Here is a 26176-nt window from a genome sequence, read left to right as displayed (position 1 = left end):
GTTCATACAATCAGGGAAGAGAAATGATCGATGCAATTAGTCCCCACTTAATTGCTCCTCAGGCACTGTACTGAGCTTTGCTCCAGCTGGCTGTCGCATTCTCGTTTTGAGTGTATTATTTCAATTGCATTATTTTTAGAGCCTTCAAGTCTATAAAGGGCTATGGATGTTGGATCAGGGCCAGCTCTGACTGCAGTTCTACAGGGGTTGGCCACAAAGAGCTTCTTGAGATGGTGGAATGAATGGCACGTAGATCTGATGAGCTCCAAGACTGTTCTGGGCCATATGTGTTCCCCTGTGCTGCATCACTTGTCGTAATGAAATCATCTAATTTTCTGAAGGAAAGATGGAACACTATTAAACTTAATAGCTCTTATCACTGAAAACTATAGTCCCTGTGGCAGAGAGATCTGGTGAAAAGGAGAAGACAGGTGCAGATGTGCCTTTATTTCTGTCATGACAAAGCAGGTGGCAGAAGCAGGAGCAAAGGATTATCTATAATAAAGTCAGTGTCTTTGCTACTTCCCCTACTATCGTCACTATTCGGAAACCAGCAAAGGAATCCAGACAGAACGTATTAACTTGGAGGCACTGATGGGATCTTGTTGGGGGGATATATACTGCCACTGCAGAACTACCAGCTGCTATTACCATTTCAAGGGAAGAGGTGGAGATTGGACCCAAGAGAGGACCAGCATCAGGATGAAGAACAACTTGGAGTTAGCCAACTTACAGCAATTTACCTCCAGATACAGAAACCAAAACTGCTGGTTTTGCATACTTTGCATACAAACCATAGTGATCCCAAATGACACCTCATGGCTCTGATGCAAAACATCAGTGTTTCAGAAGTATGTGTCACTTAGGCAAAGTAGCATGGCCATCCTTGTGCAGAGCTGGCAGAGACATCCTGAATTCTTCAAAACCTAGTATCTTCTTTCCTGTCAGTGTCTCAGTTCCTAAACAAGGAAGCTCTAGAAACAAAGTAACAGTAATTTGCCTGGCAGTGATGGCATAGCATCGGAGTGCTGGCAAGGCAGCCTGTCCACCATTTGGGGTTTTGTCACCTGACCTAGACTGGCGATAATGCACAGAGATGTTAAGTTTTTGAGCTTCACCTAGGAACACAGGCCCAAGGAACCTCCAGAAAGGCCTGATGCTCTCTCCCTTTTACATGCACTCAGTTTTGGAAGCCTGTGTTCCCTAAAAGTTACCTTGATCTGGTGCTCAGGGAGAGTGTGACTTTAGGGAAAGATCCACCCCTTATAGCTTTTAAATCAGGGTCTAGAAAATAACAAACTACAGTATTTTATTAGAATTTGGTTTTTTGTCTATGGGACAGGGCATATTTTTACATGTCTGCCTAGAACAGTCTAGAGGCCAGTGCCTCGCTGTTGCTGCAGTGAGCAGATGATATTGCCATAGAGTGGTGGATGAACGTCCTCAAAAAAGTTCTTCCACTGTTCATTCTTCCAACCTTTATGCAGAGACTTGTAGGCAAAAGAGTTTAGTAAATACCAGAGGCTTTTTGACCCTAGATTAAATCAGACAGTACAACAACCAGTTGATTGAATACAACAGTGAACCATATTTCCGAGTTTTGCAAACATCCTGATTTTGTTTCTCTGATGTATAAATATCACCTGTTTGTCAGAATGGACATGTGTATGTTCTACCAGCAGGAGCAGAGTCACCATGGAAGATGCTTCTCACTGGTATTTTTGGTGCAGCAGAGTTTTAGCAGTTTTCTCATTTATGTAGTTGTTTACAGATCATCCTGTTGAGTTCTTACGTATAAACAGATGTGTAAGCGTTAATGTTTTCAAGAAATCCCGTATAATTGAGAAATTTAACAGACACCTGTGCTCTGTGGTTGCTACCATCTGGTGGCTATCTTCATACACTGCATTTTTATTTCCTAATTGCTTATGTCTCTTCAAATAAGAGTGATGCAAAATCAGTGGGTTTTATGGAAATATGCCTGTTGTGGGGTATCAATTGTTGTAAGTCTGTAGAAGAGGCAGAATGCCAAAAAAGCTATATGTAATCTGAACCTTCAGATTTACTGTGGTACCGATATTGTTAGGGTGCAAAAGCTGGAAATACTGTTGTCGTTGCACATTCCTAAGGTATTGTATTCCTGCTGCTGTGTTGGCGGTGCAGAATCACCCTTCTCTCAGTTTCAGTGGCATCCTGTAAATACCATCTTTGGACTGCTGGTGGCAAAAGGAGATTTGACTGATGTAGCCAGTGAGTTAATTTTGGCAGCAGTTGCAGCACAAGTGTGGACAATTAGCTAGCAACCATGGTAGAAATGTTGTGCTTTGTCTTGGTGCTAAATCATTTGTAAGGCTGTCATTCTCTATTAGCTCCCTGTTGTGACCCCTGAGATAGCAAATCAGGTTCACAAACAGGCACTTGTGCCTCGCAGGCACCAGTCCCAGCAAACGCAGAATTGCCTTCATTTAACCGAATACCGCGGTATGATACTTGTGTTTTGAACTTCTGAAAAGCCAAGAGAAACTATTTTTTCTTCTGCCTTGCTATTATTCCTGCGTTCATAGATAGACTGCCTTCCTGGAAAATCCTCAATTTCCCACCAGCTTTTCCAGTTCTAGCAATTCCCTCTATCGCTGCTTCTCTTTCCTCCCTACACCAGCATACACAGTACACATATTGTGTATAAAGTAGCGCAGAGTTTATATAAAGAGGTGTAAATTGGCCTGTACTGTCTAGAGACCAGTCCCCTGTACCAAGATGCATTGTCAGAGCAACGTACTGTGGCTGACGGGTCGTTACACAGGCACTTTATTGTACATTACCATATCCTGTTACATAACGCAAACCCTGGCACAAAGCAATGATAAGTTGATCTTTACATTTTATAGCTTCCTCTAAGCTGAAATGAGGAATCTTAGCCAATACTGTGCTTAGCTACTATGTTAGTTATCACTGCCATTCCCTGCAGAATTGCTGCTCCGACAGTTCTAGAAAATACGGACCAAGATCACTGTTTCTAGGTGGACATTCAAGACTGGGGAGAGCTTTTGTAACCTTTACCCAGCTTTGTGTATTTATACCACACTAGCCCTGTGTTCTGCCTAGTAAATTAAGCCTCTCAGTGCCCTTATTAGGTGAAAAGAGTGTTACTGTTCTGACCTATTGAGGCATAGAGAGATTGACTTATATTTTCACTGTGCACAGCAGAGGTGAGGGTAGAACTTGCACTTCCTGAAATTCAGTCGAATAGCCGAAGTGTTGCAAAGAGCAGTCTGTACGCGAGGAAGGACAGGCTCAGCCTGTGACCTGTGTACGTGACTGTACATCTATATGTACAAGGTTGCGGCAAATGCTTGTACATTTGGCATGCTTTACTGCATATGCAGCTGGTATCACAGGAATCCTTCCAGCAGTATAATATACACAGGAAAGTGTGTGTTGTATTCCTCTTACTGGCTTGCACATATGGAAGTTAAAAATATTGAAAATCAGGGACGAATTTTGTAATGTTTTAATTTTGTAGTAGTGTTGTGTGCCTCCTCTTCCTCCACTTTTCATATGTTGTTTTAGAAAAGAATGAGTTAACTCTTGCTACATAGGTGTCTCACATGAACTATCAAGAGTGAATACAGCAATTGAGTGTGGGTATTGCTTTTTAAGGGAAAATGGCAGCAACTAGTATTGAAGAATAACATTAAAAAATGAACCCCCCGAAGCAACCTTCAGAGAAATTCTATGAATAAAAACCTATTTCCAGAAGCTGCCCACATACCGAAGACAGAAGCAAGGTGGACAGGAAGTTGTCATGCAGTGAAGCTGACAGATAATCTGGCGAGGAAGCTGGACAGCTATCCAGCTCTCAAAGCCAACACATTCTTTGCCAACTTCTTTTTACTGCTTTTCCAGAGGATTAATAGAAGTTGATTTTGTTCTGGAAAGATCAGCATGCCTAACTGCAAGTATTACAGCTAGTCCACATTTACCATGAGGGTTATGTTACTGTATCAGAGCATATTGGGCTTTTTCTCTAAAGGAGGCTATGCAATTAAACAAGAGGACTGATACTTGGAGGCAGACTCTCAAGAGCTGAAGAAGTATGACGCTGCCATTTGCAGAAGCTATGCCTGGGGCCAGCATACAGGGTTACTCAGGGAGACTGTACAAAGGCTGGGACAGGAAAAGGCAAAGAAAACCCGTCGGTATTAATCGGTAATAATATGTCTGGGCTTTGATAATGCAAGACCACAGTTCAGTTTCAGCTGGCAGTTCTTCTGAAAACCATTGTAATGGCAAATTAACTGTTCTTTGCTTTCTAATTGTTGCTTTATTTGTGCATGCTTTGTTTTGTTTTTAACATGACAGAATTATTACCTAAATAGAAGGTTTCTCTCTGTGCAAACCCAGAGACTGGAAACCAGATGAAATACTCAGAGGGTTTTCTTTTAAAATGAAAGTAGAAAACACTACCTGGTACTAATTCTTGTAGCACATAATTACTCTCATTTCCAATTAGGAACTGAATTCCAGCTTAGTACAAAGCACTGCACGTAAATCCAGTGTCTAATGAGTGAGAGAATTAAAAACACCAGAATATGTATGCTACTTGAACTAAATAGTGAATAGTAATTCCATTTTCATGGTATTAATACCAGAAAATTCTTACTTCATAGCTGATTTTCAAAGCTTTCATTATGTAGGTTAATTTGTTTGGGAAAGGGTTAAGTTTTATTGAGGGCTTCAACCTGCACCCATTTCAGTTGAAGATTTGTTGGATATGTTTTTAAGGCCAAATGAGATCATTAAGATGTGTTTTCTGTAACATGCAGACCATAGGATGACATCAAGTGGCTGGACAGCCATAAGTTTCTTTGGCACAAAATCAGACCCTAAATGTACACTTAGGTCAGTGTGCATTTACATATTGTGCAGAAGAGAAGAGAAGATATAAATTCATATTCCTTTTTTGCCTACTATTTAGAAATGTGCAAATGTGGTCTTTTCTACCTTGTAAGATGCTCAGCACTTCTGAGGTGTGTACTTTGGATTTTACATGCCCTCCCTTCTGAGGCAGGGAGGAGGGAGACAGGAGGCAGGGGAGATTGTCTATCTCCCAGCAGCTGCCTTCAGCACCTCTGCCCTCTCTGGTGCTGGTGTATGACCATGACTCACTAACATGAAAAAAAAAATGAGACCACACTTATGCCATACATATTCCACCCACGTTGTGCCTTCATGTTTTTTGCGATTTTGTAAAACTTCTGTCTCTTAGAGTACAAAACTTCATTTTTTCAGTTTAGAGATCAGATGCTCAGGAAAATCACACCCTCAGAGGTGGGATCCTCAAACTTTACAGTGCATGATGTTGCATGGTAGGTGTTGTCAAGAGTAAAGAGACATGTCTGGCAATTTAAGTTAATGGAATATGGGAAAAATGGAATGTGTTACATCTTGAACTTCATTGGATGCCCTGGGGACTTACACTCCTGTTGCTTGATATCTTTAGGACTAATAGTATGGTAAAGCAGTTGACCCTACTCCCACCAATGTGTGGTTAATGTCTTCCTTCAGTAGTTTGAATTTTTATGCCTTTGCTGGTTGATAGTGACCTTCTGACAGTGCTTTGGTTATAGGTCTCCAGAGCATGATCTCATGACCGGTTTTCCTGTTCTGCCATAGTGTTTTCAGTAACTTTAAGGAAGCAGAACAACATACTAGATTTTTCTGATTATTGGTTTTAGTGAAAAGATAATGAGACTTGGATTGTTTTAGCTTGTCATTTGGAGGAAAAAGCATATTAGAAAAAATGGTTCAAGATAATCTATTTCTCTGCAAAATTTTGAGAATTGCTCCCTATCTCATATGATTCAAAAGGTAAAAGAATATACAAACATCAAAAGATCTATTGAAAATAGATCCTTAAGGATGAAGCAGAAAAGAGACTGGGATATAGGTCTAACTTCTTCAGATTTCCTTAGCAGGACCTATTTCAGTTACTAATAGAGAATGGTAGGCTTTTCAGGTAAGATACACATGCATGTAGACTGATCTGCTGATTCCCTTATTCTCAATTTGCTTTGGAGAGGAAGAAGTGAAGGGCACAGCAAGGAGTCTGTCAGGATCAAAAAGCATAATCAGCACCTTTAGCACAGTGAAGCACTGTTTGTTTAAGCTCGGTCCTTTAAGATCTTTTTTCCCTTTGATCCTGAAAAGACGTTCTGACTGCAACAGACACAAAATGAATTTGTGGCCTTGGTTAAGTAAGTGACTGAAGTTCTTTGGGCTTCAGGAGGGACAGGATTTTACTGATGGAAAGGTGGGCCCAACTAAAAACATATTTCAGTAGCTTCAGTTAAATCCCAGCTGAGGTGTAGAATGCAAACACAAGATCTACTTCAACTGAATTTCTCATAAATTTGTTTTCTCTATGCCTTAATCCTTTTTTAGATTTTTTTTCGGGGGAGGGGGGGAAAAGGGATGAAGGAGAGGGCAGGGGAAGGACTGTGCCTAAAATGAAAATGAATTCAGCCTGGACAGCCAGAACAAATCTATCATTACAATGTTATTTTGTGTGACCAAAAAGGTGAGTTAAAAATAATGTCCGAAATCTAGCTTCATCTAGGCCAGAATTTGGAGTTACAGTTAGAGTTTTTCAGCACAGAGGAATCACTGCAATTGTCAAACACTGCCTTTTCTCATCAACTCTTGTGGATCATCTTAAGGATATTATATATATTCTTTATATAAATCCTTTATGTGTGTGTGTATATACATATATAAAAGGATATTATTAAAATATATATATATATAAAAGTGAAAAGCAAATACCAAAACTCGCTCTACACCAATGGTACATCATTTCCCTGGCTATGAGGTGGATAGTCATTTTCAAACCTAAGATTTTAAATTATTTGCCTTCAGTCTGCCTGGAAACCAATGGCAAGGACAGGATTAGTATGAAAGTTCTTAGAAGCTGATCTCTCCCTGCTAGACCAATGCTGTCTTACCTGATCAAAGCTGCTGAAAGAAAACTCACTTTTTAAAAAAAAGATGAAGGAAGCAGTCTTTCTGTGTTATTGGAGAGGTGACAGGAGAGATGTGGCTCACATTGAACTGAATCTGTGGGAGTGTATGTATTCAAAGATGAATGCTTTAGCATTCGTGGGGAAATTTGTTTACAGAAGTTACATATTACCTGTGCATATGCTCAAATGATCGTAATGAAGGTTAGGGAGAAAAAAAAGTTATGAGTTATGAGTGAATAACCTCCTCAGGATTGAGGTTATTAAACTGCTAGTTGTACAAGGGACACTAAGAAGTCTGTTTTTCTCTCCTGTCTGCAAGGAAGGATAATTTAACAATATAAACTTCTTCACACGTAGGCAGAGGTACGGAATTTGAAGTAAAGGCTACATCCATGTCTCTCATGCACATTCATAGACAACACAGATCAAAGAAGAGATGAGCTGCATTTGTGGTCAACGGATTTTATGATTATGGTTACAATTCATTTTATAGGCATCAGGAAACTCAGAATACATGTAAGATTGCATACATACCATGGAAAAGAAAACACTTTCTATGTTTGAGATGTACTCTACGTCCAGGCCACTGAGGTACTATATCCTGTTAAAATTTCCTGAAGGGCTGGACCCATCCAAGAACTATGCCCTTTATACGTGTAGTTCTTAAAAATGCTCTTTTTCCCATGTGTTAGAAACATAAATAATTTGCAGCCTTCTGCTTAATTATGTTAATAAGATAGGGACAATGCAAAATTAGAAAGGATATTTTCTAAAATAGAAAAGAGAAAGAGGTCCTTTTTTCTGCATTAATTTTGTTTGGTAATGGAAATGTCAGGAATGCTGCATGAAGCACAGACGCACAACACTGGCTTGGTAATATTTAAAACAGTAGACTGGACATGTCAAGCAGTTATATGTCAGTTACTCCCTGGAGACATAGTGCTTCTACACTTCAGAACAATTTTTTCACATGGATTAACTCTTCTGATCTATTTGTCCAGGGGTTTCAGAAAGACTAGATGTACTCTTTCCACAACACCAGCTGCAAAGTACTTTGCACCTCAGGTATTTTTGGGGAGACATTTTAACATCCATCAGAACCTACTGCTTATGGTAGAGTTCCCATGCAGAGTCCTAGCAACGTGACAAAGACTTATTTAATAAAAGCTTGTGTTGAATACTGTTATCTTTCACATGGTAACTCTTAGTGTTTAAAGAATGTGCACTACAGTCAGTTTTAATGTTTCCAACAAAAATAAAAATATTTTTTCTTTTACAATTGTTTTGTTGACTTTCTCCCCTGTGAACACATCCTGGTTTCCCGACTATGCCAGCTACCAGTAACTGGTATTTTACAGATTTGGGTACTTCTAATCCCTCTGTCTCAATACATGTCTAATTTTCTTTCTTCAGCCATAATCAGTAGTTTTGGTTTTCACAAATATCTGTTGAATGTACAAATTATGCAGGTGATCCACTTCCATCAACTCTCTGTAAATTACATTACTTCTAGACCCCGCTCTTCAGATGCGGTATTCTGGCAGTAGTAAGTGCCTAACACACAGCTCTAGCGTACAGTTGTCTCAAGTACAAACTTGGCTTCATTCTCAACCCCAGCTCTGTCCCTGATTGAGGGTCCCGCAGTCTCGTGAAGCTCATACAAACAACCCATTATTAAATGTATCACTTCTATTACTGGGCCTAACAGCTCTTGCTGAGATACTTTACTTTATTGTGGTTTAACGCATTAGAAGTGCATTCTTACTGGCTCCAAAGAAGTGTTAGGATATAGGTCTTAAAGATCACAGCATTGCTGTGCACATATAACAGGAGCTCATGTTGAGTTGTCTGGCTGCTGTATTCCATCCATTTTGCTCTTCTGAACAAAAACATGTGGTTTTCTTTCAAGAATTCTTTGCTTTACCACATTCACATTGAAAGACAAAACCAAACTGTATTTAAAGACAAACTCACAAAAATTCTGCGTTTTTTTGTGGTCTTTGTTAAAATACCTGACTATTCATTTTTTAAATAAAAATAAACTTTAATGTTGCATGTTCTACTAATTTTTGTACAAGGTGGGTTTTCATTATAGTTTAAAGAATTTTAAGGAAAGTAATGATGGCTATGAAGCATAAATAGAGCAGTTTTTTACATAAGAACAATTTTCTGCAGTGTCTGAGCTTTTCACAAATTCCTCTACATATCAGTTACTGATATTTTCAGAAACACTGGTAAGGACTGCAGATAAATATTTTGAACTAGTCTTATCACTATTAGTGTGTCTAAATGTTCTTAGAATCATTTGTCACAAACTGCGTAGTGTTGTGTTTTTCAACCCTGGTAAGTTAATTTCTTCTTGGATCCATATAGCAGACAGTGATGGACTTAATCCGTCCCTGCTAAAGATAGGTTTTATAGTCAGTAGGGTTTTCAGTCTTACAAGGTATTTCTGTATCTAAATGACCTTTTTTTTTTTTTTTTTTTTTTTGCTTTTTTCCCCTGATCTTTTGGGCAGAGTTCCTGCTCCTCAACACAGCCTCCTAAGACTGCGAAAATAATGGGGTTATGTCTCCAGGATTTTTAACTGTCTGTAAGCCAGCAGGGCAAAATTAGGTAATCAGTGATCACAGCTGCAGACAGTCCATGAAAACTCCTGTTTTCTGCTAGCACAATGAATTCCTAAGGAATAGTTTTACTAGCTTTTATTTTTAACATCATCTTGCCTTAATGACAAAGATGAATGAGCTGTTTTCTGACTCACTGTTTTTATGAATCTCACAAGCAATCCAGTTCCCTAACTGTTTGAAACCCTGTTTTTAGTCATAATATAACTCTAGATATGCTGGGCTGCTGAAAAAGGAGCCATTTTTCCTTAAAAAAAGAAGAAAGGGCCCACTCAGGAAATTACATATCTGCCTAACTGGATGAGAGAAAGAATGTAACCCAACATGGTTTAAATTTGTAACCAAAGTCCTGTTTCTGATTTAGACAAAGCTGTTGTATGTATTATTAAAAAAGGAAATCTCTTCTCTGGTGAATGCTAGGGTGCAGGTTTTATACTGACCAAATTTAAAATGGGTTTTGAGTAAGAAATGGCAGAAAGGTTTAAATTCAGCCTAATCTTTCCTGAAACCTGACATACATGAAAGGTCACTTCTGTCAAGTCTGCCCCCTTTGTTCAGTTAGAAATTTCAGTTTACTTATTAAATCTAGCAGATCGACTCCATCAAGGATATCTCATCTCAAAATAATTGCTTCTGCCAGCGGTGCTTAGATTGCGTTGCATATTGCATAGCCTTCATTTCATAGCCTTCTGTTTCATTTGCATGGCATTACAGCAGTTTTTACACTCTGCTTTCCCTCTGTTTACGTCCCACTTGCAAAGGCTAACGCACAGAAACGGCATTCGCAACTAGAAGGTGCACAGCATTCGGCTGGGTCAGTAATAACGCGAGAAACGTAGTTGCCTGGTATTTTTTATTCCGACATTCCTGAGCTCAGAGAGCTCCCCCCGGCCGTCGCCACAGACGTACCGCGGAGTCTTGCCCAGTTCCGTTTCGCCTCTGATGTCGGGCGCTCTGCTTTTCCACCCGGGGCTCCCGCAGCCTGCGAGGCGCGCGGTGACGCCGGCGATGAGGCGCGGAGGCGCCGCCGCCGCGCGCAGGCGGGAGCGCCCGCCGCGGAGGTAGGAGCCCGCGGGCACCGGGGCGGCCGCGCGCAGGCGGGAGCGCCCGCCGCGGAGGTGGGAGCCCGCGGGCACCGGGGCGGCGCGCTCCGCCGGCCGCCGCCGCCCCCTGCCCGCCCCGCTGCCGGGAGGCGCCGCCCGGGCACGGCGAGGTGAGCGGCGGCGGCGGTGCGGGGCCCTGCGCGGTCTCCGCGGGCGGCGGCGGCCGGGCGCCCCTTTGCCCTGCGGGGTGTCGCTCGCAGGGTCCTCGGAATAACCCCGTGGTCACGGCCCCGTGCTCGGGAGATGCCCCTTGCTCTGCATATGTTAGATTTCCCGGAAAACCCGAAGATGGGGATGTTTGTTCAGGTCGTTAATTAACCTTCACCTTGGAACAAATCTTTCTGAATGGCCCCTCATCTTACGCCTTGGCAGCGCTTCGCTCAGGAAGAGGTATTTGTAACGCCGATTTTTTTTTTTTTTTCCTAAGGGGAGGGTGTTTCCAGTAAGATAATACACAGGGTGTTACTGGGGCGGAGAAGCTGCAGCGATTTTGTGGGTTTTTTTCCCCCCTCGCTGCCTGTCTAAACCTACTCTGCTCCTTTTCCTAATCTTGTTTTTTAAGATTATGTGCGGGTACTCTTAATCGTGACGCGAACAGGATGATTCATATAGCGCAGAGAAAATACCTCACACAAACTGTTCTCTTAAAGATGACTTTAACTCGGACTGCTCACTGAGGTCCTTCTCAGGTATAGTTTTTTGTCTAATTTTGTCTTCATACACAACTTCTTTCAGGTAGCAGCAGCGCTATCTGCAAGTACAGCTAGGGAGCATGTTTCAGAGCTCTTACGTGTGGGTAATTTAGAAGAGTTTTTGTCAAGCTACCTTTGATTATATCGTTTCTTTCATCAGCATAGACTTCAATACCCCTAGGATTTTTTTAACTACAAACCTTGTGGGGTTTAAGCGAGTTTAAGTTTAATATGACATGTAAATTATTGTTTACATTCTTTAGAATTCATTAAATAAGATGTGGCATATTGTGGGTGATCTGTGAGTTTTATTAGCTCCTTGTAAAGCAGGCAGTTAAAAGAGGAAAGGTAAACTGCCTGATACGGAAAATACTTAGTGGAGTCAGGTAACAATTACTCTCTCCCAACAGAGATACACTTTTTCAGTATTTTCATACTTTTACGAACTGGTATTTATGTTTTAAGATCCATTAGAACAGGAAGACTTAAGACTGGAACTGAGAAGTATCAAATGATGCTTTTTTTTTCTGAGAATGATGCAAATGCAGTTGCTGAACCTGTTGGGCTGTAAATGCCGCTCCTTTTCTTCCTGTTCCTGTGAAAAGAGCAATTTGATATTTTAAACAAATAGTGACTCAATGACATCCTGCAGCATCTGTGTTTAAATGTTTCAAACTGGCAACGATGCAGAGGAAAAAGACGCTTGTCCAAAGTACTGAACTTTGGAAAGTGGCTGTTGCTGGATGCTTCAGGGAAGTGTTTTACCTTTCAGCCTGCAGTTTGTGGATTCCTGTGAAAGATGACTAGGAGGAGAGAGCCTGTTTCCAGCAGCCTTGAAATCTCCACTGGAAAACATTTATTCAACCTCTTTGACTTGTAAATTCCAGGAAAAAAGTCACTAAACAACTAAAAAAAACCCCCCAAACACTCTTGCTCTAGAAAAAGACAGCAAATTCGAGTGCCACATTTTATGATGGTGTATTAGACGTTTTCTGATCCCTGTTGGTAGTCAGCATACCCTTGAAATCATGAAGGTTGTTATTGGCTGTAACTGCTTTGAGACAGCGTAATTATGAATGCTCATACTTGTCATTAACATCTAGCCATGAGGGAAAGTGAGCAATTACATTTGCTTTTCAGTGGCTTTCGTGTTAACTGTATATGAAACTAGAAATAAAATTTTATGTCTGACTCATTTTATCACCTCTGTTCTCTTCCTCCCAACCCTCACCTTTTTCTGGAAGAGTGGTTGCACAAACACTTGCTATCTGATTGACTTAAAAAATATTATTATTTTTTTTAATCAAACACGGCTTCTGACACTCTTAGTCTTACCCGGTCATGTCTAGGTATAGGTTAGGAGTGTGGGTATGCCACTGAAATGACAGCCACGGGTCTTGACGGACCAGAACACCTGGTCCAGAAACCTTCTTTTCCTCTGATCTCGTTTCACCCAGTAATCCGTTATATGATTTTCCCCAAAGCAGATAAACCGGCTCATTGAATAAGAAATTAGGATGTCAAGTCTGGGAGTCTTCGATGTTTTTCCTAGATTACGGTGGTGGGGGAGGGCCGAAGCGTTACCCAGGAGGCCCGCAGTGTCTCCGAGCACTGGGTCTGTCCTGCTTGTTCCCGCTCGGCGAGTCTGCTGCGGGCACGCGGAGCTGGGCCCTGCGAGCGGGGAGACTCGGCTTTCCCTGCCGGAGCTGGAAACGCACAAGAAGGCCTGCTTCGTCTTTGCCTGTCCAGTCTTAGTCTTGAGTCAGGGCATTTGGTCATCTTAACTAGTGGGAGATACCCAAAGTAGGCTTGTTGGTGTCCGGGGGGAGTACGGTAAAATAGGAATTGCTCAGTGTACTTTATCTTGGACGTAGCTCATAAAGATAGCAAAGCCAAAGACTGAAATCTGCTGTTCCCAAATCAGGCATTTTATGTACTACCAAATATATATGTGAAACAGCATCTGTTTTTCACATCTGTAGTCAACATTCGTGAAAGATGGATTCCTTTGTGTTCAGTAAAATCACTTGCTTATCCGCAAAATCAGAAACCTGTTTTTTTGCAACTTAAATAACTGCGCCAAACCAGAGATTGCCTGGAAAACTGGATGTACAAATACATTTCCATATAAATGTATTTACTAAGCTAATGTGCTTATCTTTGTAACAGCATGTGTGTGTATGTGCATTGGTTTGTGACAGAAAATCAGACAATTTTCTTTCGTTTGTTGGTTTTTTACTGGTGAGGAAGGACATATCATTATTGCAATTGAGGTGATCTTTTGGGTCTGCACTACTTAGATTAGATGGGAGATCTTTGTGTGTGTTTCGACTCCATGTTCCATCTCTTTCCTCCTCCGTTTACCTTTCCTTCTGTTAAGTATAAAAACGTATTTCTAATTGACATAGATTATTTAAGGGCAAACAGTGCTGGATTTTCCAGAGGCGAAAGGGTATTGAAGTCAAACATGCATTAGCGAGATCAATGCTTGCTTAGTTATAGCTGAAAACACCAGAAGAGTCGCTCAGGCTGCTCAGTTTGTGCGTGGGGAGGGTTTTCCAGCATTCCTTAAACATTGTGTCCTGCCTGTGCTTTCAGGTGCACCGTGATTTAATCATGCTTGCTTTGCACAGTGTTGTTGCTCTGCCTCTGAGTCTTTGCAAACTGAATAGGTAGTCCGATATATTTGTCCAGTAGCTATTTTCAATGCAAGTTGTTACTGCTAATAAAATGGGTTGCTTTCTCTGCTTCTAACTGCCAGGAGAAAAATATCAATTGTTTCATTCAAAAATGAAATTTTTGAAGTTTGGAGTGATGCAATGTGTCTTTCAGTATTATATTGTATTGTTTTTTAATCTAGTCAGTCTTGGTTTTGTGCTTTACAACCGAAATGCGTCGCCCCAGCCCTTTTGCTTGTGGCATTGCGGTTACCTCTGTGGCCCTATGGCTGTCCGCAGGGACTGTGTGCTGCGTGTCTGAATTTTGCTTAAGCGAGAAACTGAGGCTTTGGGTGCTGGACCTGTACACCCCCGTGTGTGTGTGTTTGTGTTTGTGTGTGTGTGCACTCATGGTGTACGCACACGAAGTCATGGGCTTGCAACCCAGCAGCTGCTGCAGAAGCTGCAGCCTGAATAAGGAAGCAGCATTTTTAGTAGGCCACGTTTTACTTTTTGGCTCAGCATATGCCCCATCCCCAACTGTAAATAAGTGCACGTAACCATTTCAAATGAACAAACAGATTTGAAATATTTACCGGTCCGTCAGTCTGTGCACTCCCTGCTGAGGGAAGAGGAGGAACAGCCCTACCTTGGTTTGGATCCAAGGAGGGGGTGTTTCACAGGAGGCTTTGCTCTGGCTGCATGTGCCTGTTAAATGTGGGTGAGCTGTTGAAGGGCTGGGTACTGGGCTTGTGGTAAAATCGACATCTCTGTTGCTTGCTAGCTGTCAACGTTATCTTCTGCCCCTGTGATATGTCCTCCTGCAAACCTTCTGAGAGTTGCTACCATTATTAATCAAGTACGTTACAAGCTGTGAATTGCATCCATTGGGAAAAAGAAATTAATTTATTTAAGAGCGTGCACCTTGTGAGACTGTGCGATGTATTAACAGTAAATCCACCTATTTCATATTGAGTTAGTGTCTTGCAATGTGTCAGTATTTGCTGTCTATTTGGTTTTCTGTGCTATTGTTTCTGGCTTTTGTCTGCTGCAGTGCAAGAAGTAAAAAAGTTGATCTCAACTTGCGAGAAAGCAATTTGTATTACAAATCGTGCTGAAGGCTCCCGGTGGAGTTTGAAGATTTGTTGAGCTAGGTGCTAATACATTCATTAAGGCCAGATTTTCTCTTCTGGCAGAACAGATGCGGCCTATTTCAGACAGAATTACAATTGCCCGTTGTCCCCACTTTTTTGTTAAAATGTGCTGTGCCATAGAAACAACCCAAGGCTCAAAAGCAAGCAGTACCTGCTGATTTGTCAAAGCAAGGTTATTTAATTTCTGTTAGGAGCAGAAGAAAGCTGTAGTAAAATTTCCCATTGAAAACAACAGAAGTATATGTTTAATTTTTTTTCTCTTTAAGATTATCTTTGAAGTTAGTTCATTCAATCTGATTTTTTTTTTTCAAGTTTGGATCCAAAAAGTTAAAATAATATTTTTCAGGGGGAAAAAAATGAAACCACCCCAGCCTGGAAAGCAGAGTGGAAATTACTCCTAAAACTGAGAGACTAAACTTGATTACTGACTAGAACGAGATAACAAGGAATTAATCTTCTATGTGTAGACCAGTATTGTCCAGTTAACTTGCTGTATGGAATACATGGTAGGAAAATGGCTTGTTTGTTCCGTTTATTGCAGGTTTTATCATATTTTTAGAAGTATGCAAGCCTTCTCGCTGACAGCCCATGTGAAGCTTTTATGTGGGAGCTATTAGGATGGTATGGCCTTTTTTCATCCTCCCAATGGAAATATCTTGACAGAAGGCTTTCATTGCTAGGTGTAGTCCTTTGAACTGAGAGCTGTTGCAGAATTATAGTAGAAGCTTGATTGTATGTGTAAAGTCATTGTAGCAAAGGATGTAATGTAACATATGTATTTTAATTTGCAGGTTTCCACACTGCTGTTTTTTTTGAAATGATAGGGCTAGGAAACAGCCGCCGAGGGATGAAGTCTCCACCTCTTCTTGTAGCTGCGCTCCTGGCATGTATCGTTGTTTTGGGCTTCAACTACTGGATCGCAAGCTCTCGCAGCGTGGATTTGCAGGTAACGCTCCTGTTGCTCCGCGCCTGGTTCTGTACTCGTGTGGTTAATAAACGTGGTCCGCAACAGGAAGACTGCTTCCGCCTGCACGCGGTGAGATAGCAGCTTTGGTGTGTCGCAGGGATGTTTGCAACTATTGCAGTTGTTGCTTATCAGTAGGGAGAGAAGGAGCAATGCCTGTTTGCAAGGGGTGCAAGGGACCCGAAGACCTGTGTGGATGGTGCTTGTTACTACTCTTCGCACGAGGCACTCAGCCATTTTATGCTGTTTCAGTTTACAGGCATGGCAGATGCCCTCTTGTTGGTTTTCTTCTTTTTCCCCACAGTATGTTGCAAACCAGCACTTCATTTTTAATCTGAATGGGCCTCTGCCTACTCGTTCATATCCCTACATTTTTTCTTTTATGTCCCGTTCTTGCTCAGTAGAGTAAGATCAACTTCTTTCAATATATGTTGGGCAAAGAAGGATTCAAGGCAGCTTCTCCATGTGCTCACTCCTTCCCACCAAGTACAAGGAAATCAGCGGATTCAGAGAGTATCTCACAATCTGAATTTGTATTTCTTAGGAACCTTTCCTAAGGAAAGCAAACAAAACTCATGTGGGATAATTATGCTCTCTGCTATTTTGCAATGGTAACTGTATGCTCTGTGCTCTGGAGTTTGGGTTTGTGGTCCTTACAGGGCCCTGCATTCTCAAGTTGAATACCACATGGGTAAAGTTTGTGGTTTGTGATTATGTGTGCAGGGTGGTTCTTTTTTAAAATAAAACTGAAAACCTGGCGATTAGAAAGGGCTGATGAGAGGTCCTCCTGTGTTTTTTTCTATGGAATCAGTATTATTTCTTCATACTTGAACTGGATTTTAGAACTGATTTGACAGCTGCAGAAACCAAACTCGTGTGAAATCTCAGAGTCGACACTATTCGAGCAGTATGTCTTAGCTTTTCCTTGGTGGGAGGGGTACGATACCATCATTCTGGGACTTAGCTCAACTCCTGCTTTTCCTTCAGTCACTGGCCTCAGCACAGTGGCTCCCAGCTGTTAGTAGCTCTGTCCAGACCACTGAAGCTTTTCTGTGCGAGCATGTTGCAACTGATAGTGAGGAAAAAATCATTAGCATGCCAGCTTATTCTTGATCTCAGTAACCTAGAGGAATGAAGTCCTGTTCACCGGTATTGATTAATGGTATTATGTTGTACAGTTCCTCCAAAGTAAGCTTGAAAATCCTTTCACTTCTGTGTCATCACGCACTCTGAATAAAAGCATAGCCCAGGATACAAGTGGAGCTTCTGAAGCACTATTAACGCATTCATTTGTTGGCAGGACTTTGCTACTGTAATGATTAAAATGGAGTAAGTGCTCTTCTGTGCGCCTTCAGCTCAACTGCAAACTTTTTTCCTTCCCCTCCCCCATTTTGTTTTGCTCTCTGTGGCAATGCTATGGCGTAGACGGGCAGTAATATGCAGCGTACTATGGTGTAACAAGAGTTGATCCATTTTCTTGGAGCCTTGGCAGCTGCTGTAAGTTTTTATTATATCCAGTTTTCAATCTATCAGGAACCCCCATGTTTTTCTACCTGGGTAAATTCTGGTGAGCTTTTTTTTCCCTCTAGCTATCTTTGTTTCTAATAATTTTGGGTTAAGAGAAAGACATTGACGGTTCTTCGGCAACAAGGAAGAGAACAACCTCCTGCAAAAATTAAATTGATACTTCAAAAGAAAAAAAAGAAAAGCCTTGACCACATCTAACTTGATGCCTTTACGTTACATGTGTCTGTATTTGTGCATGCATCTGTGAGACAATGTTGAATTTTCTTTTGATTGTCACCGCTCTTTGATCAATCCAGGAGGGAGAGTTTCTGACGTAAAATGAGTTCTTTGTCTACGCATCTTTGTGTGACAGGTATGTGCAGTTAGCTGCTTGCATAAAAGTTGGACAGAGTTGTCCATCCTGAGCTCCTTCCCAGGTCTTACAGGAAAACCTGCTGATTATTTGAGAGATGAGTTTTCTCTCTAAGCTAGTTTAGGATCAACACTGGAAGTGCAGTGGTATCAGAATTGTTTGGATGGGATTTAGACATGTTTTGACTTTGCACTGCTTTTTGGGAAAACAGAGGGTTTTTTACATGTTTGTTTTTAAGCTGAACTATTAAGGCTGCTTTGCATTTCTCTTAAAATCTTTAACTGAGGTTTTGATGGTCTGTATAGTATATGAACTATTGATTGTTTGTCCAAGACTGTTTTGTGCGTGTGTAAGTGACTGGTGGATATAACTAGTTGAGGAAAACGTTTTGATGAGATTAGTATTGTTAGTCTGTTATTTCCCCTGAAATGAGGTGGTCCCTAAATGCGAAGGAGAAATGTCAGCAAGAAGAAAGATGGATTCACCCACTATCTATTTCATTTCTCTCTGAGACGTTTGAATACATTCTCCTTTTGAACCGTCGCTTAGAAGAAGCATTTCTACTTGTTTTTTGCTGATTTGTTTTTGCTCAGAATCGGATCATGGAGCTGGAAGGCAGAGTCCGCAGAGCAGCAGCAGAGCGAGGCGCAGTCGAGCTGAAGAAGAATGAATTCCAAGGAGAGCTAGAGAAGCAGCGCGAGCAGATAGATAAAATCCAATCCTTGCACAGTTTTCAGATGGAAAATGCCAACAGACTGCATCGGGAAGAGAAGGTAGGCCTCTTCTAGCTGCCATTTACCCTGAGATTGCAGTTTATCAGGACATTCCCTGCAGTAGAATAAGGTTGCTTAAATGTTCCAGCTGATGGTTTTGCGGTGGATTTTTGTGTTGTGAAATGTATAATACATGTATTATTGCGTAATATTTAGTAAATGGAAACTGAATGCGTATTGTAGCCCTCGGAGTGGTAAAAGACTTGTTTAGCGGTCTGTAATGGAGAAATATTTTAACTGAAAAATGAGGGACGAGGGAAAGATAAAAGCATACAGAATGAGCCAAAATCTAGATTTTTATGATTCCACTTCATCAGCTTTTAAATGTGCAATGTTAAAAGCTGCAAGTGACAGCACTTGTGAAAAATACCTCTACCCCTGCTGTAAATCACTGGTACATCACATGGTGTAATCACCTCGGGTTGGCCTCTGGCTTTCTTTCCTCTATGCTAATGGTTTAAAACTTAAGGAAAAGAGGAAGCTGCACCAACAGGTGTATCTGTATTCCCTTCTTAAGCAAGCACAAATGATCGTCTGTTTCTAAATATATTGCAAATGGTGTGGCCTTCTGCTTCCAAAACCTGGTGGTGTTTGGAGACATCCAAGTAAGTGTTAAGAGGTTTACCATTAGGTGATAGCTTGCTGCTCAAAATGTGTGGTGTACAATGCATTGTGTGTGTTAAAACTCTTGTAAATGAAACATCACTAGATGAATATTTGGAAGTCTTGGAGAAGGAAAAGCTCAATAAAAATCAAGGTGGAAGTGTCTGACTAATATGCACATTACTGGCATATATCTTTAATTTTTTTTCAAATCATTTCTATCTGAGCTCTTCAAAGAAGTAGTAAACCTATTCTTTTTCTCTATTTTGGGACAGACACATTTCTTTGATAGTTTCTCTCTCCTCTTTTGAATTCAGTCTTTGGGTATGCTTTGAAAAAAATGAGGTGTGTTTTATTTGTTTATTTAGTTATTTTTAACTGTACGTACTTAATTAAGATACCCCTGGATATTCAGACAGGGTTGTACCACGTAATCGGGATTGTCCCCTCAGCCTCCTAGTTATGAGTTGTGCGGAAGCTGTTTACCTTCACCGTCCTCTGTGAAACTACCCCTGTTTGCCTCTTGGAGTTTAATTTGTGGCTCCCCAGTCCTTTGAGAAACCCTTCGTTTTGTTTTCACATCTTTTGCGTTTCATTTCCGTCCTGCAAGTAACAGAGCATATTAATGAATGAAAAAATATTTAAAAAAAGAGAAAGACAAAGTGGAACTGAATATTTACTTAATTTACTTTATAATCTTTTTTTTTTTAACAAGGGAAATGCATTTTATGGTTCCTTCTCAGTAGTAGATTTTCCTCTGCTATACTTCCTTCTTCTCTTTAGAATGGTTATTATATTAGCTGAGGTGTTGGCATAGGAGGTTATAGAGCAGATTAGCAAAACGGACAGGCACCAGGAGCTGGTCGTAAGAACTTGCCCACGAGTTCCAAGAGATTGCGTGGAGGAAAAGGTGTCTCAGCCAAGTGGGGTGCGTAGCCTTTTTGCTTCAGACTACCGTGGTATCAGCGAAATGAAAGGTGGCTTGTGCCGGTGGTGTGTGTTGGTTTGTTTGTTTTGTTCTGTTTTTTTGAGGACGTGGGGACATAGCTGAGACAGCTGAGGAAGAGCCGTGGCAGAAAGGCTGACGGTCCTGAGTGGCGTGGTGAGAGGAGGAGACAAGGAAGACCAGGAGAGAGGAGGAGACAAGGAAGACCAGGAGAGAGGAAGGGAGACAGATGTTGGAAGAGACAAGTTCTCCATTTGCTAGCAGACATCAAATGGAAGAAATCAGCAAGTAGTAGTTCAGAACGAAGAAAAGAAATGCTCTCCATGCAGTGCGTAGTAAAGCTGCAGGCTTGTAATGTCCATAATGTCTGGTTGCAGCAGGTCTGTGCAGGTTAAAAAGCAACTGGATAGACGCAGTCAAACACCTGCTGCCCTCACCCCCACAAATATGAAGATGTGGTTTCTGGCTCCAGAAGTTCCTGAGCCAGAAGTAGCTGGTGTTAGAAGTATGTGGTGGTGAATTACTGCTTTATGGCTGCCTTGGTGTTCGTTTGGCATCCAGCATTAGAGACTGTGCTACGCAAGGTGGATTTGGGGGCTGGTTTGGTGCAGCTCTTGCTGCCTCGTCGGTGCTTTGTCTGCTCTCCTCCTAAAATGCAGGTGTTTGAGAATGGTATAATCTATGAAGTTTGCTGTTGTAATCCCGGGGCCTGATGCTGTAGGAAACATTAGATGAACAGTGATATAATGGGCTTCCTTATCTCCTGTCGGCTGCTTTCTGTGGTTGGAAAACAGCACATCTTAGGAGACTAAAGTAGTAGGAGGAACATGTGTGTGTCTGTGCACTGCTTCGTGGCAAATTTAAAATTCACTCTTTTGGCTGCAGGTCAGCAAATACCCCACATAGATGTTTATTTTCCAACTCTGCAAGTTGAGAGCAGGGAGAGTTGTTTTTATGAGGACCAGTGTATTTTAGAGACCTTGTCAAAAGATGCTATTGACCAAGTTGGCCTAGATTCATCCACTCTAAAACAGGAATGCCTCTGACATGGGGAGGGTGAAGGGAAAAAAAAAAGCTTAGTTTTATTAACTAAGGACCTTTATATGAAGAAGCTCTGCATGGGCAGTGGTTATTTGACAATCGGATGCAGAATATATGAAAAGACCGTCTGTGAGCCTTTTCATGTGCGTGTGTATGTAGCTATGGATACACATAGATATGCTTGTTTATTTGCTCCAGAGATTCCAGTGGCATCTCGAATTCCTGAGAGGCAAGTACTGAAAGTCATACTTTCTGGTTGCAGGAAACCGAGCCCTTAAACTGAACCGTTAATCCCTGAGGGGGAAATACTTACCTCGTCCAGCAGCGATGAATGAAAATCCGAACCCTGAGTCTTTTCACTGTCTTTCCAAGTAATAAAACTACTTCAGTGTAGCTGCACAGATCTTTGATAAAAAGGATTTTGTTTAATTTTTATTGTTCTTAACAAAGGAAAACAAAAATGTATTCCACTGATATGTAGGAGTGAATGGTCTGTCTCTGAGAAACTTTCTCGGGGAGAAATACTGGTGATAGAGGAATCTGTAAGGAAACAAACCTTCACAATCTAGAAGACTCCTTACCAAAAGTAACTCTCAAGTAACATTCAAGACCTATCTTAATTACAGTTCTTCACTGTTCACTGTATCTTATTACTCATCTGCTCACAAAATGCAGAATAATTATGCCACTGATTTCATTTAATACCAAAATAATGCACTAATATTATACTCTACAGGTTAAAGTCAGTCTCAGTGGCAACGTGACAACCAGCCTGAATTAATGTCTTCATTTCTGGTAAAATTGTCTCTGTGCCACTTGTAAGAACAAGGGCACAGGGGGTGGGAGATAGATGGAGCCTGAAATACCCCATGGGCTCTCCATTCATTCAGGCGATGTAATCCTGGGAAATTACTGTCATAATTATTCTCTTAGATCTGGAAATGTATAAAACATGTTGATCACCAGCCTGTTTTTAAAAATCTGTTTGAATTTTTGAGGATTAATGTAGATTTAGCAAATGGCTTCTGGAAATCCGTATAGAAGCAGTCTGAGGAGATCAAGAGAGCTTACATGAACTCTCGATAACAACAGATAAGGAATCACAAGTGCAAAAGGGATGTTTCTTATCTGCGAATGATTTTCTAGAGGAGAACAATATCCTCTCTGGTTGTTGTTCCGGACCCATAGCTGCTGGGATATACACAGCCACCATGATAGCTGTTTTGAAGACTAACTGGAGAACAGTACATGTGATCTGTCCATCTTTTTTTTTTTTTTTTTTTTTTTTCCCCCCTGTTAGGACATCCTTTTGCAATTTGTCATTTTCTTGGGCTTTATGTAACTCTCCCCCAGCCCAGATCTTGTTTTACTGAGGAGGGGCACCAGGCTCTGTACGTTATGTGTGAAATACGTCACTGCCCTGTTGCTCGCTGTCTTTTAACACTGGCCCCAGCTGTTCTCAGATTCCCCCCTCCGGGAAAACCTCAATTCCCAACACGGCCTTCTGACACAAAATACCTATCAGTATGCTCAGAGTCAGCTCTGCTCGAAAAAAATGACAGCGGCTAGGGGGAAGAGAGAAAAAAGCCTGCGGTGAAAAAGGAAGAGAGGTGCCTATGGGTGTTTTGGTTTTGCTTGTAAACCAACATTGCATCTTTTGGTTAGTCTCGAAAAGACTTTGAAGAAAAGCAAGTCCGTTCCCGCCCCTCCCTAACTGCTCTACTTGCCGTAACATGATGTTTCTAAATTAGCAAGAGAAATCAGTCCGTTTGCTCGTAGCTGGTACAGTAGAGGTCTAGAAGACTACCTGTGTTTTCCAATGTATTTTTATATGGTGGAGGAAGAAATGGCTGATCTAGACCTAGGTAAACTGTAGGGACCCTAAGAGCGGAGTTTCAGAGTATGTGCAGTTTAGGAGTTAACTGTTGAAACGTTCCTACCTCTCTTCATAGCTAAATGAATTTACAAAAAAGAAAGCAGAAAGTACACTCTGTGCGTGGTTTATCGTTAGGATTTTCCTATCATATAATGCTATTTTGTTTACGCTGCCAGATGTTGGGGTTTTAAGTAAATATGGTGATGGTCTTGAAAACCCTGCAGCCACAAAGGGCGTACTCGCTGTCACCCGCTCCCGGGTGCCCTGCAGCTCCGAGTCACTGCCTTGTCGTACCTGGCTCTCCCCTCCGCTCCCTGGCTCTTCTGCTGGGAGTGTGAGAAACCGTGAGTTAACTTCACAGTTTTGGTAGCTTCTACGGTGCGAGGACTGAACTGCACCGTGTCACCATACAGATGCTCTTAATCACAAAAAAAGAGAGCATAGGTTGCTTTTCGCTGAAGATGTAATAGAAGATTGAGCCCAAAATCTTTACTATGGTCAGTATTTGGGAATAGAGCTATTCTTTTTCTTTTTTTTTTCCTTTATTGAGAAGAACAGTTCATAATTTATAAGTGGAAATTGGTTCAGTGGAAAATAGAAGGATTTAAATAAACAACGTCTGCTCTATTTTGAGTTTGAAATTTGCTTTAGACGTGCTTCACTCGGGGCTTTCATTCGGAAGCCTAAATGAGTGTGCAGCGCAGAGACCAACCTAAAAAAGAAATGTTTTCTTAGGCTTTTTTTTCCACCAAGTAATATTTAGTTAACCATTAATCTCATGTCCTAGAATGAAAAAAGCTTTTGTGGCTGGTATGAATGGTTTCTTTCCCCTTGAAAATTATTTTAAAACAGTGGGGAAGAAAAGTACAAAGCCACAAACGAAGTGAAGATGCAGGTTGCCAAGAAAGCGGTGGGGGGAGGTGTGTTTGTGCAAACAGAGGAAGGAGAGGAATTTCCAGGTACAATTAAAAAATGAACAACAGATAACAAAAGCATGGCTTGCGCTGTGCTGCTGGCATGGGCAGGAGGCAGCAGCAGGAATGTGCATGACAGGACTGCTCATTTTGTTTGCAACAAGGGCTTAGATCAGCTTGAGTAAATTGTGAAATACGTGCCCATCTTCTCCCTATGAATTATAAATGCTTGTTTCTGCTGGTTTCCCTGTGTATAAATCTTCCCCCCACAGCTCGTTTTGTTCCTAGGCAGTTTGTTGTGGGTGCTAGAGGCTGGGTGGACCATCATTTGGTTCAGTTCCTAGCAGCGAATTACTGATGCTGTGCCTCTCCTTTTTCTCTTGAGAGCTGTTTCTGGTGAGTGCCACGTGGAAGCCACTTTTTTTTTTTTTCGGTTTTAGTTCTGAAACAAGTGTTTACTTTTCTCAACTGCTTTGCCATTTTATTCCTTTTTCTGCTGCAGTATCTCGTTACGCATTTAGGTGCGCTGTGTGCAGTCAGTGTTAGAGAGCACCTACGTCAGCCCTGTGTGGTGGGGCTCGCGTGGCTTACGACGACAGCAAATGCTCCATACAGCCGGCGCTGAAGGAGCGCAGTGTAATACTGCCTCTGAGGAATATGTGATGGAGACTGCTGTGTATGGGATTATCGTTTGGAGTAGGTGGTCGAAACACGTGCTTTGAGATAAATTATCTGGAGACAGGCTTCCTAGCAGATATTCCTGTATCTTTTAACAATAGCTTTAACGTTTTTGCTTCCCAAGCAGAAAATGACTTATGCAGACACGTTCTGTGCTAAAGAAATAAATATATCCCTGGCAGTTGTCATTAAAACATCTGCTGCCCAGCTGGAGCAAGTTTCTTCTGTCGCTGCTGATGGCAGTACGGCTTTTGATCTGACTCCTGCTGCTGTCTGCAGCATCGACTCCCGTGCGGAGAGCGGCTTCTCCTCTCTGGTAGCCAAGGTGTGTTGGCAAGTGTAATAAGCTGGTTCGGTGTTACAGAGTTACTTCCATGCTGGAAGAGGTGGGAATTTGATCTGGTAGTAGCCTGACTTCTCAAGCGCCGACTTCTCGCTCCCGGGGATCGTAGGTATTGTTTTGTGGGCTGAGCGAGATTTTCCGTCTAAATTGCCTCTTGGATCTTGCTCTCTGCTTTCCTGCAGCCTGCTCTCTCTACCTGCAAGAAATCAGGGAAAAATAGTAACTGCCTAGGTCACGGCCGCGGGGTGAAGATAAGTTAATGTTTGTGTACCAAGTGGAAGAACGGAAAGCCTTAACTTATTAATATAGTCAGATAGGAAAACAGCAGCTGGAACACTGCCCTGTAAATTATTAAACAGCATTTTCTGCTCAAGTGAAAAAGCTGAGTAGCTTTTCATGATTCCTTTGTGGTCTTTTAGTCTCAAATTCGGGGGGGAGGTGTGGCATTGCCAAAAGGGATTTTTGTATGCGGTCCATAAAGAGCAAGTTGTGCAATTTTTTTCCTTTTCAGATGGCAAATAATTTTATTTTCTCTGCTTCAGATAGTCACAGTCATTACTATCCCAAAGAGCAAAACATTTAACAGTTGTCCATTTCACTGCCAAAATGAAATAAATGGTCTCAGTATTCAGGGATTTCAAAAATTATGTGAGAAGGTAAAATTGCCGTGTCATCTGTAATGTTTCTTTTAGTTCAGTGATGGTTTCTGGTAATGGCCAGGATTATCTAATCGCACTGCAGGAAACCCTGAGGGAGGTGGTGGTGGAACAACCTGAGTGCATTGCCCAGGCACTAGCAAAAAGCTTTTGCTCTGCATGTTTCACAGTAGTGTTCGCTGGCCAGTTGTGCATAGGAATATTTCATCTCATTGGACTGAAAATGGCTGCTTCTTCATCAAGACCTG

The 26176-nt window shown here is 41.5% G+C and overlaps 1 protein-coding gene across 5 annotated transcripts in view; it reads left to right on the top strand.

Moving 5' to 3' along the window:
- Positions 1-26176, top strand: part of LOC135323435 (Golgi membrane protein 1-like) — a 55506-nt gene that overhangs the window by 8226 nt on the left and 21104 nt on the right. For 2 of the 5 annotated variants that reach the window (XM_064500686.1, XM_064500688.1), the window contains exons 3-4: positions 16047-16201; positions 18692-18871. In XM_064500686.1, coding sequence (XP_064356756.1) covers positions 16073-16201; positions 18692-18871 — 309 coding nt within the window. In that variant the 5' untranslated portion in view covers positions 16047-16072. Of the gene's footprint in view, positions 1-10823; positions 11143-11265; positions 11442-16046; positions 16202-18691; positions 18872-26176 lie in introns of those variants that run through there. The other 3 variants (XM_064500685.1, XM_064500689.1, XM_064500687.1) reach the window with 3 other exon arrangements.

The sequence above is a fragment of the Dromaius novaehollandiae genome, chromosome W, assembly GCF_036370855.1.
Source record: "Dromaius novaehollandiae isolate bDroNov1 chromosome W, bDroNov1.hap1, whole genome shotgun sequence".
In the NCBI taxonomy this organism is placed as follows: domain Eukaryota; kingdom Metazoa; phylum Chordata; class Aves; order Casuariiformes; family Dromaiidae; genus Dromaius; species Dromaius novaehollandiae.
Note: the sequence above shows the minus strand (reverse complement) of the source record. Positions and strands in the feature narration are given on the sequence as shown.